This window comes from Propithecus coquereli, unplaced genomic scaffold, assembly GCF_000956105.1.
Source record: "Propithecus coquereli isolate 6110/MARCELLA unplaced genomic scaffold, Pcoq_1.0 Scaffold7, whole genome shotgun sequence".
NCBI classification, from domain to species: Eukaryota; Metazoa; Chordata; class Mammalia; order Primates; family Indriidae; genus Propithecus; species Propithecus coquereli.
The window spans coordinates 1,061,598-1,082,085 of NW_012153062.1; the positions used below are offsets into that span (position 1 = coordinate 1,061,598).

At 34.6% G+C, this 20,488-nt stretch overlaps 1 protein-coding gene across 4 annotated transcripts in view; it reads right to left on the reverse strand.

Moving 5' to 3' along the window:
* Nucleotides 1–20,488, reverse strand: part of SNX7 (sorting nexin 7) — a 94,218-nt gene that overhangs the window by 45,964 nt on the left and 27,766 nt on the right. For 2 of the 4 annotated variants that reach the window (XM_012661054.1, XM_012661052.1), the window contains exons 3-7: nucleotides 19,546–19,656; nucleotides 19,063–19,227; nucleotides 15,367–15,565; nucleotides 11,821–12,020; nucleotides 8,892–8,978 (exon numbers count right to left, since the gene is read on the reverse strand). In XM_012661054.1, coding sequence (XP_012516508.1) covers nucleotides 8,892–8,978; nucleotides 11,821–12,020; nucleotides 15,367–15,565; nucleotides 19,063–19,227; nucleotides 19,546–19,656 — 762 coding nt within the window. The remainder of the gene's footprint in view (nucleotides 1–8,891; nucleotides 8,979–11,820; nucleotides 12,021–15,366; nucleotides 15,566–19,062; nucleotides 19,228–19,545; nucleotides 19,657–20,488) is intronic. The other 2 variants (XM_012661053.1, XM_012661055.1) reach the window with 1 other exon arrangement.

Genomic DNA, 20,488 nt, shown 5'->3' on the forward strand with positions numbered 1-20,488 from the left:
TTAGGGCACATTCTTATTAACAAACAGTCTGAATTAAAAGGAAATTGAATCTAATTTGAGTTTCAGCATAGGACACCTGTTTAAACTATTCTATCTATGGCAAGCTAACCACACCACAAATCCAAAGGACATTGTAAGTAGAATTTCTTAAAATCCTGAGAAGAAATGACTGGAATTTTAAACTACCCCTTTTACTTATCCATCTGTTACTTTTTCTGTTGCAGTTAGGACAGCAAAAAAAAAAAAAAAAAAATGTTTCCAGAGAAAGACACAGAGCTTACAGTCTTTTTTTGGAAAATCATCTCCAACAATGTCACATTGCCTCTCTTTTTCCACAGTCTCTCATTGTCTTTTCCTTTCTTCCACCCTTCCACCCTCACCCACCACAAACATACACAGGCCTTATTCATTAAGACTGTAAGTTTAAAAATTCTCTTTTTAAAATTAGTAAACCTTAATATGTAGTTACTTTCCTAAGCAAATTTTATTAGTAAAAATTTTGAAAGTAGGACATTTTTTTTTCACCTCGTCCTCAAATATCTTCTGTCTAGTTTTCTGGGTAATGGTTACATGAGTCATTTGGTATTCAGGTTTGTGTTCACAACAGACATGCTGGTGTTTGTGGACTCCAAAAGAAATAACTAGTAACATTTTTTTTTTTTTTTTTGTAGGGGGAGTCACAATATGTGGTAAAAAAAATGTGTTGTTCTTTGAGATGATTTGGAATACTTCACCACTAGTTCTTATTAATTTGTTTCTAACTTATTCCATATTGGATTTAAGATGGTTTCCAAAATTGTACAAGTATAAAAATAGTACATAAAGACATTAGTGCAAAGAGAAAATGAGGATAAGCAAAAAACAATGAAGCCAGGGGTGAGTGTGACACACACAAGACACTTGCCAGATAGAAGTGCATCAGAATTGGTGCTCTCAAGAGTTGAGAAACTATCATCAAGAGAGGGATGAGAAGTGGGATAGGATAGGGTGTGCATGAATCAATAACACACCAGTTACTGAGAAATGAAACCCTGTTGCTGGTGCTGGGACATACGTGAAATCTTTCTCACAAATCCTCCTAAAAGAAAAGTATAAAGTAGTCAGTGCTGCTGATGCTCATCACAAAAGAACTGAGGTTCTCCTTAAAATGCCCTTCGTTATACATCAATGGTACAATAACAAGTGCAGTTTAGTTAAATAATTCCACAGAAGTCCAAAACACAACTTTTTGATAGTCTGCATAAAGTGAAAGACATCTTAAAGTATCTCTTCAATCACCTAGAGTGACAACGGGGGGGCAAGTGGGGATGGTCACTATTCAACTCAAGCTAATTGCTGCCTTGTTTTTCTTTTTTCTTTTTTTTTCTTTTCTTTTTTAACAATGTGAAGGTATAAAGTCTGACAGGAAGGACTACAGCTACAACTTTCCAAACTTTGATCTAGAAGAATGAAACATCCAATATATACTTCAAACAAAGTTCCTCAAATATTATTTATAAAAGATATTTATAACCTAACCCTGGTTAGACACTGGGCTAAGGGTTTCAATATGCTCATTTAACAACACTCTAACGAAGCTATCACTCACATCTTTTATAGTTGAGTAAACTAAAGCAAAGAGAATGTAACCTATCCAAAACTACAAAGGCAGTTAAGTGGCCTGTCTGCCACACAATGCTATGGTTTAAATCATACACAACTCTGCAATTGGGATTAAGACCTTATACAAATACATCTCAGAGACTGCTCTGTTTTGGGAGTGCCAGAGGCACAAAAATAAATGGTAGAGAGAAAAAAAACAATATGGTAAAATTCCAACTGGAGATCCCAGGCTCAACAGAGTCTTATTCACTGGGTAGACGTGTGTGTGTGTGTGTGTGTGTGTGTGTGTGTGTGTGTGAGAGAGAGAGAGAGATTTAATCAAAAAATCATTATTATCCTTTGCATGTTTATTTAAATATGAGCACACAGATTTTCTTTTTCCTACCACTCAAGCCAATGAAGCCCTGAATGAGAAGCCTGTCATAGAAGATATAGAGGGAGAAGAATTCTAGGTACTCTCCAGTACTTTCTTCTGGAAGAAGGTTGCTGAGGGCCTTCTTGACTATAGCATCACTCATTCACAATCCCAGATTCCCACCCGGCTGTGTGTATGCAAATCCAATATGCTGCTACTGTGTGTGTGTGTGTGTGTGTGTGTGTGTGTGTGTGTGTGTGTGTATCAGTATCAGGCAGTTATTAGTTTTTTACTCAGAATCCATCCTCCACTTCCCTTCTTATTCTCTGGGAGAGCCCCAGTTCTTTCAGGTATCCGCATCAGAGGGTGTATTGTGTCTGGTCTAAGTTAATTCTGATGGTCACATTTTCACTCCGTGTGCCTGGTTTGATCATGACTTTTCACAATTCTGGCCAAAGAGATATGAGTAAAAGTCTGCTGGATCCCTTTTAGCAGCAGTCCCCAACCTTTGTGACACCAGGGACTGGTTTCATGGAAGACAACTTTTCCATGGACTGGGGAGGGGGAGGAAGGTTTCAGGATGATTCAAGAGCATTACATTTATTGTGCAGTCAAACCTCTCTGCTAATGATAATCTGTATTTGCAGCTGCTCCCCGGCGCTAGCATCACTGCCTCAGCTCCACCTCAGATCATCAGGCATTAGAGTCTCATAAGGAACACACAGTCTAGATCCCTCGCACACACAGTTTACAGTAGGGTTCTTGCTCCTGTGGGAATCTAATCTGACAGGAGGCGGAGCTCAGGCAGTGATGTGCGCCATGGGGAGTGGCTGTAAATACCGATGAAGCTTCGCTCACTCGCCTCCTGCTGTGCAGCCCAGTTCCTAAGAGACCATGGACCAGTACCTGTCCAAGGCCTGGGGGCCAGGGACCGCAGCCTTATAGGATAAACTGATAAAGTAAATACACAAGAAAAAGGCTCTTCTCCTTCCACTGGATACTGTCATGCTCTTCACTGCTGTGAGTATGTGTATGTATACATGTGTGTGAGAGAGACACACGAATAGATACAAATAGACAAAAAAACTTGCTATGTCAAAACTATTTCTTTAAAGTTTCCTAGAATTAGAAAGGAGGCAATCTTTCTCTGTGTAGCATTTAGTATGCTATCAAGATCATCTGAAAATTAATAACCACTCTTTGAGGATAAGCGTAAAATACTAGTTCAAAAATAGCAAGTCACACAGAATAGGGACCAGTTTGAATAAACATGGTATCTGTTTGTATCTACCGAATATGGCTGTACACTTATCCTGACTACGATGATCTCATGAAAAATGCATTTTTTTTGCTCACATAAAAATACTGCTAAACAGCCATGGCATTATATCTAGATCCAACTTTCTGATTCTATGCACATATTGCTAAATGTCAAATGTATTCATATTCATTTATATCTGAATGCTGCTTTGAGTGGAAAACTATAAATCATCCATTCAAAAATAAAAATGAAATGAATATGCAGCATTATTTAGTACCACAGATGAACCTTATTTATTTTACAGTTAAGCAGTGAAGTGAATAAGCATATTTTCAAATAGTAGCTCTGACTCCGAAAACTTATAACAAAACTACAAAATCCACAATTCCTCCAAATATCTGAGTTGTCCTCATATTCTCAGTTATTATTATACCTCTATCCCTACAGTCAGAAATTCTCTTACTTTTATATAACAAATCTATTGCACTGAATATCTTCTTTATTGGTCTACATAAGGCACCTCAATATCTCTTAAAATATTTTATTACGTATACTTAATTACTCTATATCAAATTGTTTTTATAAATGCCTCATAAATAGAGAAGTGGTTAAAAAAGTTGAATGACCCTAATTAGATCTGTTTAGTTACTGATCCAATTATCGATCACCAGCCAAAGCTTCACCTCACCAGCCATTCCTTCTCTGATTCTTCCACTATCATTAACCTCTTAAAGTTGGAATATCCCAGTGCTCAGTCCTGGGACCTCTTTCTTCTTTCTTCTCTTTCTTTCATGACCTCATCAAATCTCCTGACTTCAATACCATCCATTTGCTAACAACTCCCAAATACATATCTCCAGCTGGACCCCTCCCCTGACCTATGGTTTTTCATATCTATCTCCCTACTCAACATTTCCCCTTGGGTATCTAATAGGCTCATCAACTTTACATGTCCAAATCTGATGTCCTCATCTTCCTTATTAAACCTGTTCTTTCCAAAGTCTTCCCCATTTCAATTAATGCCAATTTTTACCTTCCAGTTGATTAATCCAAAAGCCTCAGAATCATTCTCGACTCCCCTTATCCTCTCACAATCCACAGCCCACCACATAGCAAACAGCTCTTCCTACAAAACAGACTCAGAATCTGACCACTTCACACCACTTCCACCCTCGTCCCAGCTATCATGTCTCACTGGGATTGTAAGAGCTACTCTCCAGCTCCGGCATTCCCCCATCCCATGCATGCACCACATATACATCATCTTGTGTTTTTTCCCTAAGCACAGTAATCATCTTAGAACTGAGGTATGATCATGTTACTCCCCTGTTTAACTATTCTCTTCCTATCTCACCGAGACCAAAACATTTTAAGGCCCTATGTGATCTAACCCCTGGGTACTTCTCTGATGTCATTTCTCATAACTCGTCTACTTGCTCACTCCATTCCTGAGACCTTGGTCTCCCTGCCTTTCCTGGGACGTGCAGGCATACCTCCACTTTGCACTCACTTTCCCTTTGCCTGAAAGGCCCTTCTCCCAGAGATATTAAACATTGCCTCCTTGGTGAAACCTTCCTGATCCCTAATTCCAAATTACACCGCTCCTCAACATTTTCTCTCCTCCACACTTATCACTATATGCAAATATACTATACATTTTAATTATTTACCACTTATTGTTTTTTTCTACCCACTAGAATGTAAGCCTCATGAGGACCTGGCTTCTTCACCACTGTTTCCCCGGTTCTTCAAATAGTGACTCTCATATGGTATATAATAACATTCGTTGCAAGCTTTCTGTTGAATACTTCTACCTTAAATGTCATCTTATCATGACATAAAGTTGCCATCAAATTTCTTCTCTCTTTTTTTATTCTATAGCTCAGTTTAGACAGCCACTGTCTGCCCTCCTTAGAAGTTAGAAATGTTATAGTCACTGACAACTTGAAACACTGGATGTCCCTCATTCTTTAAGTGGCAGGAATTCTATCTTCTATGTATCTCCATCTCAAATCAACGCCCCTCTGTAATTCCATGGCCACCTCCTCGGTTCAGGTTCTCACTGGATCCATGCTGCCCAAAGCACAAAGCCAGTATTCCCCAACCCGACAATTTATAAGGCCCCCTTTCCATTTGACTGCAGTCCATCTTTAAGTCACATCCCTGCCACCTTCAGTACCCTTCTGCTCTCCATACAGCAGTCTGGTTTCCTCAATTTAGCATGCTTTTTGAGCTTCTACTACTTTTCATAATATCCATTCTGCCTGAAGTATTCTCCCCACTCTTCAATGAACAGCAACTAACAACTGAGTGCTTACTATGATCTGAGCAATTTACTTGTATTGTATCATTTAATCCTTAAACAAGCCTATGAGAAAGGTACTAATAATTTCTCCAAATTATAGATGATCAAATGAGGCTAAAAGAAGTTAGGAAGCTTGTCTTGGGTCACAGAGTTAATACGCAGATGAGCTAGGATTTGATCCTGGGTCTATCGAATCCCAAAGCCTAAATGACAAAACTCTAAATGAACAGCTGAACTGACCTTCAAATCAATATTCTGAATGTCTTCACTCAGTTTAATCATTTTCAAACCACTAATTTTATTGTTATGAGATAAGAACTACAAACTCTAAGAAGGAGCCACTTTATAATTGCCTAGGTAATAAAATCAAGGAACTGATTATCAAATATTATCTTAGTTTATGGAAAAACACATAACTTTTGTGGGCATATCTATGTGATGAGGCAAGGTAAACATAATGCCATTATTTCTAATTTCCAGCATATACAGAGTTACACACATGGTAAAAAGACCAGAGTTTTGTATCTGCATGCCACAAAGCCCACATAAAGGTCACCTGATATATTCAACATGACTTCTGAAATGTTACATCACTGCTATCTTTCTACCCAATAATTATAGCCTCGCTAATCTTTGCCCTTCTTCATAGAGCTTCATTTCACTGACCTTTTCATTGCAAGTCTCTTTGCTGGATTTGTATCCACCCAAAGGTGACTTCATGGAGCCTCTGAAAGCAGCCCTAGTAGATCTCCATAGAAATGGCCCCAGGGTTGTCTCCAAAGTGGCCCTGTCTGAGTTGCCATGGTAAATAACCAGGCAAATTGCTATATTCAGTTCTCTGCCAGGGTTGCCATGGTGACTGAAAAGGACAGCTCCTTAGAAGGACCTCACAAGGGCATGTTTCCATGGTGACCCTATCCTGCATATTTTTAAACAACTTCCCTTTGGTTGTTTTGTGACCAATCATGGCAGGTTCATTTTTAGAGTAACTCTGGAAGGTTGCTCCCAAAGATATTATCATAACACACAGGAATTTGAAAGTGAGAGGGTCTGAAACAAATTAACTGTTTCAAAATATAAACAGTGTCATTTTCAAATCCTTACATCGGTTCCTATAAATTTTAGGAAGGATCTGTTTTGATAAGTAACAAAAAATAACTGCGATGCCTCTGTTAAATGTGTCTGGTTCAAATCTTAATTAAAAGTATCTTGCAGAATATAATACAGATTAAAGTTTCAAATTTCTCCAGTCTTACAACATAACTGCTATGGTCAGGTATTAAATACTTTATAGTGGGCATGACACACAAAAATGAAATCATAAATCCAATTGATCATTAGTTGTAATGAGATGTCACGAAAATCTTTATAGAGCAAAAGACAAATATTTGCAAGCCAAATGAAAAAAGAATTTTTTTTTTTTTTTTTAGTTGAGTTGGGAAATCCTAGCCGTATTTGAACCCAAGCTATTTTTTTCTTGTGCTTTTGCAGTTGGAACAATCCCAACTAATCTTCATTTTAAAACATGAATATAGGCCATTCTGAACATATGCTTGTTTGTAAGCCATATTATTACTTTCCTGAAACTTTAAAATATGCTATTTTTCCTAGTGTTTAGTCAAGAGCAAAATCATGTCTAACCACTAATTTCAATATCTTTAAAATGATTTACCAAATAAAAAACAAGGTCTAAGTTCAAAAGATGCAATTACAACTTCTGAACATGTGCCCGCTCTGTCATTGTTCCCTCCAATTGACTCTTTAAATATATATATATGTTTCCTACTGAATGAAAAAGGTTAATTTGGGGTTCCCTCTCTTCTCCTCATCTTGAGGTTAAAATAAAGATGCTTTTTCCCTCGAGCTCTAGTTCCAGCAGTTCTACATTTTCTGTCATTCTAACAGATTCCTTTCTCCCACTCTGTCCATAGTGGCTCACTATTCCCCACTCACATTCCTCTCAGGAGAACAGAACTTCAGTTAACACAGTCAAGAAACATGAGGATAATTTACAGTCACTTTTTAGTGAAATCTTGGTGTTTTGCACAGTTTTTATTTTATAAAGACTTCTTGCTTCAATCCTTCGATATGTTTTCACAAATTGGAGTATTCACTGCAATTTTCATTCATTCACTCACTAAATATTTACTGAGTGACTATCATGTGCCAGGTAGTGTTCAAGGGGCTGGGAACACTCCAGTAAACAAATGAAAAATTCTGCCCTAAGGTGTTTCAATTATGGAGAGAGAGAAAGAGAAAAAAAATAAAGAAAACTAATTATGTTATAAAGTAATTAATGCTAGTGATAAAATTAAAGCAGGGAGGAAGGACACAGCGCCCTCAGCCAGGTTGGGGTTGGGGAGGCTATAATACTACTACAGATTTACAGGGAGCTTCGAGGACTCCCCCACTCACCTGACTTAAGTGTGCTCAACACTGTACCCAATACCAATTTATATCCTTAAGTTAAAGGAAAAATCAAGAAGTATCTTTCAAAGAGTGCTCAATAGAAGTTAACTAGAATAACAGTCAATTTTTCCTACTTCTATGCCTGCTCTCTGACAGGCAGCATGGTCTGACACAGGCAAGAGTTAACAATCACTGTCTGCATTTCAAGAGCTATAGAAACTTGCACAAATTACTTCATCTTCCAAGTCTCTTCATCAATTTTAAAATAACAATAATAATTCCAGTCTGATAGTATTACTCTGAAAATATGAAGATAGTAAAATATAAATGTAAAAATACTATGGGTAAAATCATGTATCTAGAATTTGCTTTAGAATAATTCTGCAAAAATAGAAAAATGAGAAGAAATATATAAAAAAATATTGGGGAAAATGTTGAGAATTAATAAAGCTAAGTTATGGATATATGAGGCCATTACATTATGAAATCTCATTTTATGTTTGAAAATTTCCATAATAAAGTATCTGAAGGAAAGGATTAAACTTGAAAACAAAGATAATTCCTTTGTAAAGATTTTTTACAATAAGTAGAAAAACATGTACAGAAACATTAACTTATTTGGTATAAATATCTTATAAAACTAGAAAAAAGTATATTTATTTACTGAGTACTTATTAACCTGGAACAGTGCTAGGTACTTTTCATACCTTCTTCTAACATATTACGTTCTTTTTAAAAAACTTAACTTCATACTTTCCTTGTAAGTCAGAAAGGCAGAAAACCATCACTGTTAAGCTTGCAGACTCACATGGTACTTAATATGTAATCAATTTTCAGAAGAAATTTGACTATCATTTCCTGAATGCTTAGAAACAATCATGTAATGAAGTTTGATATTGCAAATAAAAATTTTAGACAATGAATCATGTATGGTTACATCAAGAAACTTAAAAACTTACTAGATCAATATCTGCCTTTTTATAGGTCAAAGCTTCAACTTTGGAATCCAGTTCTGCTTGTATTTGGTCTCTTCTTTTCATAACACCCTTCATATCAAAACATAAGGGTAAAATAGGAAACACTTAGTTTTAATAATCTTTTCTATAACAAAAATATACATTTCAGCATTTCAGAATATAAATAGCATCTCTTCCCTAAGCTGTTAGTCATTCAGGGATATAATACATTAAAAAATTTGTTGTTGTTGTTGTTTTTAATTTCTAAAAGCTAAACTGAAAGCAAGTATTTAAGAGAATTTTTCTCATAAATATTTTATTAGTTTTCCCAGTGCACATTTTACCAGTTTAAGCACTATATGTATGTAACATTTGATGAAGCACTCTAGGCATGTACAATTCTTCAAAAGGAGCAAAGAGTAAACAAATAATCAAACAAAAAAAAAAGTGGAAACACTGGAATTATATACTATAGCATAAACTAGTTGCAGCCGAGAGGGCCGATAGGCCACTCACCTGGAAATATCTACAATCAGTGGCAGCCCTCTTACCTGACTCCAAAGGGACAGTGAATCAAACAGGCAATTACAGTGGGGAATCAGAAAACTAGTGTGCATTCACATCTTAAGCATTTTATTTTAGCTCAAAATGTATAAATATTCACCATTTAATCAAACTTTTAAAAAATTTTTTTCTTTTATTTTTTCACACCTGTGTCTTCTTTGACTGACAGAGTTCCATCTTGTTTTTTTGAATAACCATGATTTCATGTTTCAGTATTTTAAACTTAAAATACTCTTGTTAAGCAATCTGAGTGCAGAATCCACCTACATCTTTAATAATTTTTGCTGAACTTTTACAATGTCTTTCCTTTGATGACCCACTTTTCTTCCAAGAGATTCTACCTAGACTTCATAGATACAAGGACTCTTTATTTGCACTCATTTTGCACTGGTTTTCACAATATTAATCAAATATTGAAATTCTATTAATGAATACAAATGGCCTAAACATGCTAAAGAAAAAATAAAACAACTCAACCAGTAAGCGAGGAAATACAAGACATATAAGAGCCTTAACAAGACAGGCCTTCTGGGTGTTTACAGAAGGGAAGAGCCCAGACACAGATCAGTTACATGGAGGTCAAATAAGATGTTTCTACACTATTTGAATGACAACTGAAAAGCATTAAGGATAAAAAGTATCCTGAGAACCAGTCGGTCTTGTTTTGCACCTGGTGGAATCACTCTTAAGACATTCAAAAGTCTCCTAGTTGCAAAGAAATCAATAGAAAATTCAATTATCATAAATTCCTTTATATTTGCTTCAATGTTTAATCATCATTAATATCTAAAGACCCCTTCCTTTCTCTAACCCAAATGACTCATACTGTAATTTCGTCCTATTTATTTAAGGTCTGTTTCCATAAAAATGAAGTACTGTGCTTCATACGCATAAATATATTTTAAGTAAGAGGTTGCTTCAGAAGACAACTAGTGAAAATTACATAAATTTAATCATTTTTCTCAAAGCATTATTTTTCATTATTTTCACTCAGATTAAAGAAAACATTCTAATATAAAACAGCAACACAACTGCAATATAAATACTATGAATAATACCCTAGGAGTCTACAGAATAATTCTTTCTGGTTGCTCTTATAATTTTTCCACACCTTTCATAACATAAGATTTCAATTACATAATTTCCATCCCGACATAAGGAAACACTATTTAAGAGAAGAGAATATACAAATCAGATCTCGAAGATTTACACAAGGAGGTGATCGATAACAATGTCAAACCCCAGGATGTAGCCAAGGAAATTGACAGCGATAAGCAGGAGACTCCTAGCAGTGAAACATTGGAGGCCTTTGGGAAGCAGGAGGGTTTGTTCTTAGGGAGATCCCAGTAAAGTCAAGGAACAACAGAATCCTGAAATGCCCACACAATATTTAATGGCTCCGTCAAAGGAAACCTAACCATGATAAATAAGAGAGGAGCAAATATCATACTGAAAGAGCTTTTTTTTTTTACCAAAACAAGGCAAAGTAAAAAACAACAACAACAACAACAAAAAAAAAACCAGAAAAAGAAAAAAGAAAGAAAGAAAAGAAGTCCCTAGAAATCAAGAGTGCATGACAACAGAAAACAGACATAGCTCCAATTATAAACAGCAGAAGAAATGAGCTATATCTGAATACAAGCCAACTCACTCCCTTACCATCACCCTGAGACACCAGAGACCTGAGGGTGCCAATTTTGAGAGTGCAAAGTACTGTGGGCACAGAGTAATACTGGATGAAAAACATTAGCTTTGCAGATAGCATTGCTAAATCCTAAATATCTGGAAACCTTAACTTGAACTGAGGAAGTAAAATGCAAAACTTTGATATAGGAGGAATAAAAGCCTTTTCAAATAGTGAAAGAAAAACACTTTAACTTGAAAGATTTCTTTTAAAAGCAACTAGAAGGCAGAACAAACATCAAGATCTTACTCAAGTACTTTCTACATAATGGTACTAAATATGTTGCTAAATCAAATGTACCAAGACCTGGGAAAGCAATTCTAACATGAAAAGAAATCCTCAAAGCACTAAAAATTTTGTAAAGTAAAATTTTAAAAAAGGTTAAAAAAACTAATCATATTCCCTAAGTAAATCTTGAGTGAGGATGCTTCAAGTCTATGTATAATTTTATAAATTGTTGGTGTTGCTATCAAGTATTGTATACTCCTGCCTTTTATCAATGTATTCTTCCCTTCATCTATTCATGCACTCAGTGAACAAATATTTACAGAGCATTAACATGCAAAACATCCTGCTAGGATAAAAATATAGTGGCAAAAAAGCCCCCGTAGAAATAGAAATTGCCTATATAGGGCTTATAATGAGATAAAGGACTGAGGTAAAATTAGAATTTGGTGCTCTTACCATTAACATTTCACTATAAAGCACATACTCATGTACGACAGGAAGCAGGGCCTCTGAGAGTCCAGACATCCGTTTTTCAGTAGCTTTATAGCATTTGTCAATGCAGCTGGCAACATCATTTAGGGTATCAACCAGATCTTCTTCTGATGCTGACCACAAAATATAAATTGGGCCATATTCTTTCATTTCATCAAGATACTCTAAAAAAAAATTGACTTAATAAATTCTTCAATATACAAAAGTTTTCAAAATACTTAAAGATAGTAAGAAAGAACCTTATATCTTTCCTTGTGCACATGTTCTTACACATAAACATAAGAAAATGGATATTACCCTTCATTAAATTGACCATGGTAGTTTGCCCAGGTCAGTCTTTGAACGACTACTGTCTAAGTGTAATCAATAATAGCATCTCTTTTACTAACAAAAGTGTCCTAGCTTGGAAGATAAATTACATGACCAACATATCTATTATGGACCTCTGCCTACCACAGAACTATATCTGAGTGTCTCATAGGCAACATGCCCTAGACAAAACTTATCTTTTTCTCCTTCTTCTGATTGTATGTCCTACTTAATGGTAATCACTAACCAGAGAGCTGAGCAGAAAATCACGGGGTTATCCTAGATACATACTTACGCAATCACCAATTCCAATATTATTTCTAGATTTTACACTATCAATCTGCCTGTGTACCTATCTTTACTTCCACTGCCATCAGCATCTGTATCCCACCCTACTCCAAGTAACTCCTTATTGCTCTCCCTCTTTCCATTTTTATCACTGCTTATAAACATTGAAGGTTCTTAGATAATTTTGAAAGTTCTTTATGATCAGTCCTTACCTGCCTCTCCAGCTCTAACTCTTGAGATTCTCTGCCGAATACATTTTGACTCAAGCCAAATTATTTGTTCATTCATTAACATCCCATGATTTCTCCTAACTCAAACATTTGCACATATCCCTTCGCTTTGTCCTCTACCTTTTCTATTACCTGACAAATTACTTCTAATCCTCTAAATTCCCGTTCAAATAAATCTCCTCTGATTCTGTTCCAAAGGATTCTTAGTGACTTTTGTCCTCAATGAGCCTATCATAATTTTATATTTCTATTAAAGCGTTATCCCACTCTATTGTAAGTACTTGATAACTCACATACTTCTAGGCCACGTACTCCTTAAAACATGGGCTGAGCCTTATTATTTTTGTATTTCAAAGCCTGATATGTAATGTGTTCGATAAATATTTTAATATCAATGAAACAATGAATGAGTAACCAAAGACTATTCAATGCTTAATAATCCATATACTCAAAACTTTGAATTTCATTTTAAAATGTGAATATTTTTACATTTTTACTTTCCCACTATCAAATTTCAATGATAGCTTTTTGTGATAGAGAATTTATAAGCAGTGAGCCTATTTTTTGTCCAATACCCATATAAATACAATGAAATTCTCTGTATGTAACCATCTTACTACTCATTAGGATTTACTGAAATCTTATTAGTCTAAATTAAACTATTAAAACTTCAAAAGTTTGTATGATCAAATAAACTGAGAAAATTAAAAAACAAAAAATTTCAAAACAACAGAGATATTAGTTGTCACTTAATAAAGGTATCAGGTTTAATGACCTCTAGAGTCTTTCCAAATTCCACCCTACTGAGTCTAGGCCTATCTTTTATGTTAAATAGTGACCATACAAAACTAATCTTTCTAGAAAACAAAATTTTCCACTTTATTTCTTTTCTCAATTTGTGTTTATCAATATATGTCATTAAACTCTACAATGTTTAATTTTATATTCCCTAAAATTCAAATCACATCTATATGTAAATATTTAATGAGCTGTATTGTAATTTATCTGTGTGTGTGTGTGTGTGTGTGTATTTCCCAACTAGACTGTGACATCAAGGACAGGTACCATCTTAATTACTCCTTTAATCTCCAGCACAGAGAGGCATCATAACCTGTGGTCAATACAGTTTTGCTGAATAAACTGGGAAACACAAAACAAAATCAAAGGAAAAAATTTTAGTTAGAAAAAAAGAAAAACCACTACTTATGATTTATGATCACCAAATTATTCATGATCTAAATATGAATGAATCACCCTAAATAGCTTAAATTCTCAAAGCTACAAAAGAAAACATTCCATTATTTTGAATCTAATCTTGACAAGTAGATGTCACATTCTAAAGACTAAGAAGCCCCTCCAGTTTCAGCCAGTGGCATTCACTCCCTGAAAATGAGAGCTCAAATTACAGTCTATCACAAAACCCAGTTTTCATTTTGAGCATTTTACAAACATTAGAGTATATCAAAGATTTTAAAACTATTCCCTGTACCAGCAAATATATATAGTATTTGAAAGCCTATAAAACTCTTAAGTGTCAGCAGTTTCCAGAGGCCTCTCTGAACTGCTATATCACCAAACTAGGAATCTAGAATCTACTTAACAGAATTATAAACACAGAATCTAGTTAAAAGAATTCACTTCTTGAGATTTAAAACAATGACAAATGATAACTACAAGGGCAAACCAAGATGGCTTAAAACAAATTATTAAACTATATTCAGTCACCACAATGATCTCATTAAGTATCAATGCATGAAAAAGAAAGTAGAAAGAGGGCAAAGTACATTCAGCTATATAATTTTTCTGTATCTCCATTAATAATAACCAATCAACTCTTAATAAAGCAAATTTTTCTACCACCATTCCAAATCTTATGTTCATTCATTTAGTTTTTCAATCATTGAATAAATTTTAACTGAATATTTACTATGTTTAAGCACTAACTAGATACTAGAAATAAAAGAAACTTTTTCTAGATTATTCTGATGGGCCTTACAGTTTAGTGGAGGGCACAGACAAATAAGTCATCAACACAGGGATTTCTGTTTGTCTTTAAGTAGTCCCTCATCTCTAATACCAACTTATACTAGGAAATTATTTGCTACTCAGCCATCTATTTTTAATGTAGATATACGAAATTAGAGGATTAGAAAAAAAATATTCATGGAATTAGAAAAAAATCATCATGGAGTAAAATCTGACTTACAAACTGAAAAAAAAATAAAACACAGAAAATAGTAAAAGGAAATAGTGATAGAAAATAGGAAAAGAGACTGATTTTTCAATCTATAAAGCTCTCTGCCACACTTTGACAGGTTTAATACAGAGTACTTAAATAATTACTCTATATTTTCTAAAACATCACTTCTTTGATTTTAAGTATGGTCCATGTTGAATACTAGCTACATACAGCTACATCCAAAATCTTAAGTTCAGGGCTTACTTTACCACTGTTTTCTACAAATGGGAAGCAGAACAGCTACTGATTGATAAAAGCAAACGGGGACCGTGCATGACTACTTTCAAAATCACTTATGAATCAGAAATTTTCACAACATGGCTGGGCACAAGCCACACTTTTAAAGGTGAAATTCTAACTTAATGTTGCTATACTACACCAGCAAATGTGAAGATCGATCAGAAACTGAACAACTTTGAATCACATTTCAGTGGTTCTACGTACCTCTTTCTTCCTTGTAAATTCTCTGAGATATTTTATCTATCAAATTTATTTTCTGGCTAAATATTTCAATAAAGTTATTCATTTCCATGAACTCCTCTGGGCGGTTTTTAACTCCTCTCATTGAGGAAGCAACAGCTCTGACCGTTTGCCCCATCCTGCTTAGCAAACCAGGTCCTTGCTTCTTGTGAGACGAGAGTTCCTAGAAACAAAAAATGAAATATTTGTGGTGAAGCAAGTGTACAATATTCCAAGACTCAATTTAAAAAACCTAATTAGGAGAATAAAATAAAAATAAAATTGTTTCATATACACCTTTCCTTTTAATGCTAGTTTGAAGCAGGTAAGTTTGATTAAGGTATAGTTTCTCCTCTAAGTGTCAGTCTCCTTGAGAATATTCCTTTTTGAAGTATTCACGTAAAACAGGCATATAGTCTTTCCTCAAAGCATAAATCTTTAAAAGAACAGGGTTAACAGAGAGAATAGTGCTCAAGGAGATACTGAAGAAGATAAGAGGACTGATATGATACGCCATCTATATTTTATAACAGGAATTTAATGGAAAAATGATGCAGAGAAGATTTCTCAGGGCCTAAGTTACTCCCTGAAAAAGAATGTTGCAAAATTCACTAATTCTTTAGGTTTAACAATAGCTAACATTTATTGATAGCTTAAAATGTTCTAGCCACTACACTCATATTTTTATATATGTAACTCAAAGTAAACCTATGAAGTAGGTTCTATTATTTTTCTCATTTTCCAGAAGATATAAGCACAGGAAGGTTAAATAAGTTGCTCAAGATCCAAGAGCAATTAAATGGTAGAACAAGAATCAGAATCCTGGAAGTCCGATTCCAGCTGCTTTACTGGTAAGCACTAACCTGCTTTTACCTCCTTACCTCATTAAGATAGTTTGTAAATAGATACTACCTGACCATAGCTCTTCAACCAACTGAAGTGGGTAAATTGTCCCACCACCTCCACTGGCTGGTTGTCTGTAGAGAAAGATTTTTAATAAGATATGTAACTGGATATTTCACACTTAAGCTAGGAGGGACAGCTACAGATTTGCAAAATAGACAGAAAAAAATGCTATAAAAGGACACACTACACACAAAAGGATCCCTTCAGAAGTATGCCATATTTTGAAAGACAACAGAAAAGAGGACAAAGGATTCTGATGATGGTTATAGGACTTAACGAAACACAAGCTTGGGATCAAATAAAAATTGAAGAGTAAGACTCAGGAGAAAAACATCTTTAAATAATAATGCTGACTACCTAATCCACAGATAAAAATATTATTATGTAGTATTCACCAAAATATTAAATAACATATTATCTATCTTTATTCAGGTTTTCTTTCCTGATGGTCTTCCAGAAAACTACACATACAAAGTAAATTTGTTTATTTCCAAGTCAGTATGATTTTGTGTAACAGATTCCATCCTTGACCAGGCAACACATCCATCCAAGAGTGCTACAGCATCATTTGATAGAGTAAACATTATCAGAGACAGCACAAGTCGTAACTGGCAAACTATTACTGCAACTGTTAACCATACAGAATGTTTCCAACATTTGTCAAGGTTCTGGAGTCAGGCCCCAAATTCATTTCACATAAGTCACAAAGGGCTTCTAGAAAGCAGGACTAACTGTCAAGATTGAGACGAATCACTTTTTAGCCTCTACCACCTTGGCGACAACTGAAAGTATAAAACTCAACAATGGTTAGTAATTGTTTAATATTGACCCTTTGTCCTACCTATTATCTTTCTTGCTGAGTTATAGCTCACACACACAAAAAAAGAAGTAGAACATATAAGGTTTCAGTATTAGAAATCAGACCCCTTCACCCACTTACATAATTGAAGGAAAACCAAGGAGAGTATATTATCCACCTATCTGTCTATCCAACCATCCATCCATCCATCTGCTCATTCAATAAAGACTTTAATCCTAACTTAAAAAACCCTGACTCATTTTCATTCAAAATACAGTTGACCCTTGAACAACCCAGTCTGAACTGTACAGGTCCATGTATATGCAGATTTTTTTCAATAAATATACTGTGAAATTTTTTGGAAGTTTATGACAATTTGAAAAAACTCAAACCACATACCCTAGAAATATTGAAAAAAATAAGAAAAAGGTATGTCATTATTGCATAAGGTACATGTAGACACTAGTCTATTTTATCATTTACTACCATAAAATATACACAAATCTATTATAAAAATTAAAATTTATCAACACTTATGCACACACTTACAAAATGTACATGACACCAATCAAGAAAAATGTAAACAAATGTAAGGATGTAATATTAGATCATAACTGCATAAAATTAAACGTAGTACATACTGTACTGTAATAATTTTATAGCCACCTCCTGCTGTTACTGTGGTGAACTCAAGTATTGTACCTACTTAAAATACTATGTGACACTAATCATCTTTGCATGAGCAGTTCATCTCTCCAGTAAATTGGGTATTGTGGTAAAAAGTGATCTCTTGGGGTTCTCACATATTTTTTCATCATGCGTAGTGCAATATCATAAACCTTGAATAACACCATGGGACCTATATAAAGTATGACTAATGATGCTGTAAGTACTCCCAAGAAGCAGAGAAAAGTCATGACATTGCAAGAAAAAGCTGAATTGCTTGATATGTACCATAGATAGAGCTCTGCAGCTGTGGTTGTCCATGTTTTTGGACAGATAATTCATCTTGTAAACAGACAACATAAACTTATGATATCAATAAATACAGTACGGTACTTTAAAAGTATTTCTCTTCTTCATGATTTTCTCAATAACATTTTCATTTCTCTAGCTTACTATTTTGTAAGAATACAGTATATAATACATATAACATACAAAATACGTGTTAATCAGCAGTTTACGTTATCTGTAAAGCTTCCATCCAACAGTGAACTATTAGTAGTTAAGTTTTGGGGGAGTTAAAAGTTACAGTGTTGGACAAGAGGTTGTTTTTAAAAAAGTTATATGTGGATTTTTGACTGCACAGTGTCCCTAACCCCTGCATTGTTCAAGGGTCAACTCTAGCATCAATAAAAAAAAATGTATCTCTATCTGTTCAGTATTAGCTATATATATGAGGAGCACCCTGACATTTCAGCTACCAAGAAAATAAAAGTATGTATAGGTGAGAAAGATACAAGAATTCTGTAATGTTTATATGTAGATTTGACACAGGGTTACATCTAAAGGATATCTCTCCAGTGTTTTTTTTTTTTTTTTTTGAGACAGAGTCTCACTCTTTTGCCTGGGCTAGAGTGAGTGCCGTGGCGTCATCACAGCTCACAGCAACCTCAAACTCAGCTCCTGGGTATCTGGGACTACAGGCATGCGCCACCATGCCCGGCTAATTTTTTCTATATATTTTTAGTTGTCCGATTAATTTCTTTCTATTTTTAGTAGAGACGGGGTCTCGCTCTTGCTCAGGCTGGTTTCGAACTCCTGAGCTCAAACAATCCACCTGCCTCGGCCTCCCAGAGTGCTAGGATTACAGGCGTGAGCCACCGCGCCTGTCCTCTCCAGTGTTTTTTTAAAAACTCAATTTCAATTCAAGTACACCACTAACTGATTTGTAAAGGTAAACAAAAGGAAGCTATACAATCTACTATACATATAGATGCCAAAAGATTATATGAGTATAAATAAAAATTATTTACCCAAGCTTGTGCAGTGAGAAAAACTTTGAAGTCTTCATTAAATGTTAAAGTTGGATGATCAGCAATTCGGCTCAAAAATTTTTGTAATGCCTTCCTGCGTGTCTCAATGAAGTCATCATTAAAGCGTTCTACCATTCCTTTTACTATAAACTTTTCTGGCAATGGCTGAGGCAAAAAACAAAAGAAAAAAAAATCTGAGCATTATGTGGCACAAGTTGTAATTCTATACTTTTCCTTTTGGGAACATTAGTTGAACATCTAATCACTTCTTACAAAAATAATTTTTTAAAATTCACAATGCTAGAACCGAAAATGCAAAATCAGAACATATTATAATAGTTTTAAAAAATCTGTACATAGATTGGAATGTTTCTAAGATAAATGAATTACACTGAATTTAAAGGTCTAAAATTAGGTTTTGGCATTCTAAAAGAATCACAAGAAAAATGACAGCTATTCTATGAAGAAAACTTGCAAACTTACTGGAATAATCAGAGTGGGGTGTGCTTCTTCAAGCTTTCCCTTCAACCAAAGGAAATCTTGGTAACGTCTCCTAACTTCAAATTCACTGGAATCAAATTCCCCACGAGATGTCTGAAGAAAGTAGGAGAAAATAACAGCACATGCAATATAAGATAAAAGACATTTGCCTACTGTTATTTTAGACATTGTGAAATAAATGGGTCTCTAAGAAAAATTAACAAATCCTAATTATTCAGTGTTTGTCAGCCTGTATTTTTTTGTCATCTATTCATGCAGCAGATGAAACAAAGCAAACTTTCCGGTATTTCCAGAAAGAAAGCAAATATCATGCTTAAATTTAAAATCCAAACTGAAAAATCTGTCTTACAACAACCATCTGCCTTCCACAAGATTTTAACTACTATTATCTTTGGCACGACTTTCTCGCTAACAAGAAAGTGTGTTCTGAAATTAGGTTTGAAATATATTTCTTTTCTCAAGATCATCAGAATTCAGAATTTGAGGAAAGTCCTATTTTTGCAATTTGGAAAATAACCTGAATATAACTGAGAAAAATGTTTTCTTGGAATTTGCTCAAATGAATTGCTGTGCTAAAATTTGCTTTTGGTATATGAAAATTCTAACATTTTACAGAGTGCTGCTACCACTGTTTTAAAAGATGTAATTAATAGACATTTGATGTGAAAAGAAAATCTTCTTGTCATTTCTCAAGGAATTTTATTTTGGGTTATATGCCTAAACTCCTAAAAATTAAGCAAATACATTAAAGTATCAGTTCTCAACAAACCAAAAATCTATGCCAACACATATGACAAAAACATGGGTACAATATTAACCTCACTCCTATTGCCTGAATCCCAAGCCAAAAACAAAAATATGGGTTATCTAATGCACACTCACCTCTCATAAGAAAACAGTCACTCACACTAACACCTTATTAAAC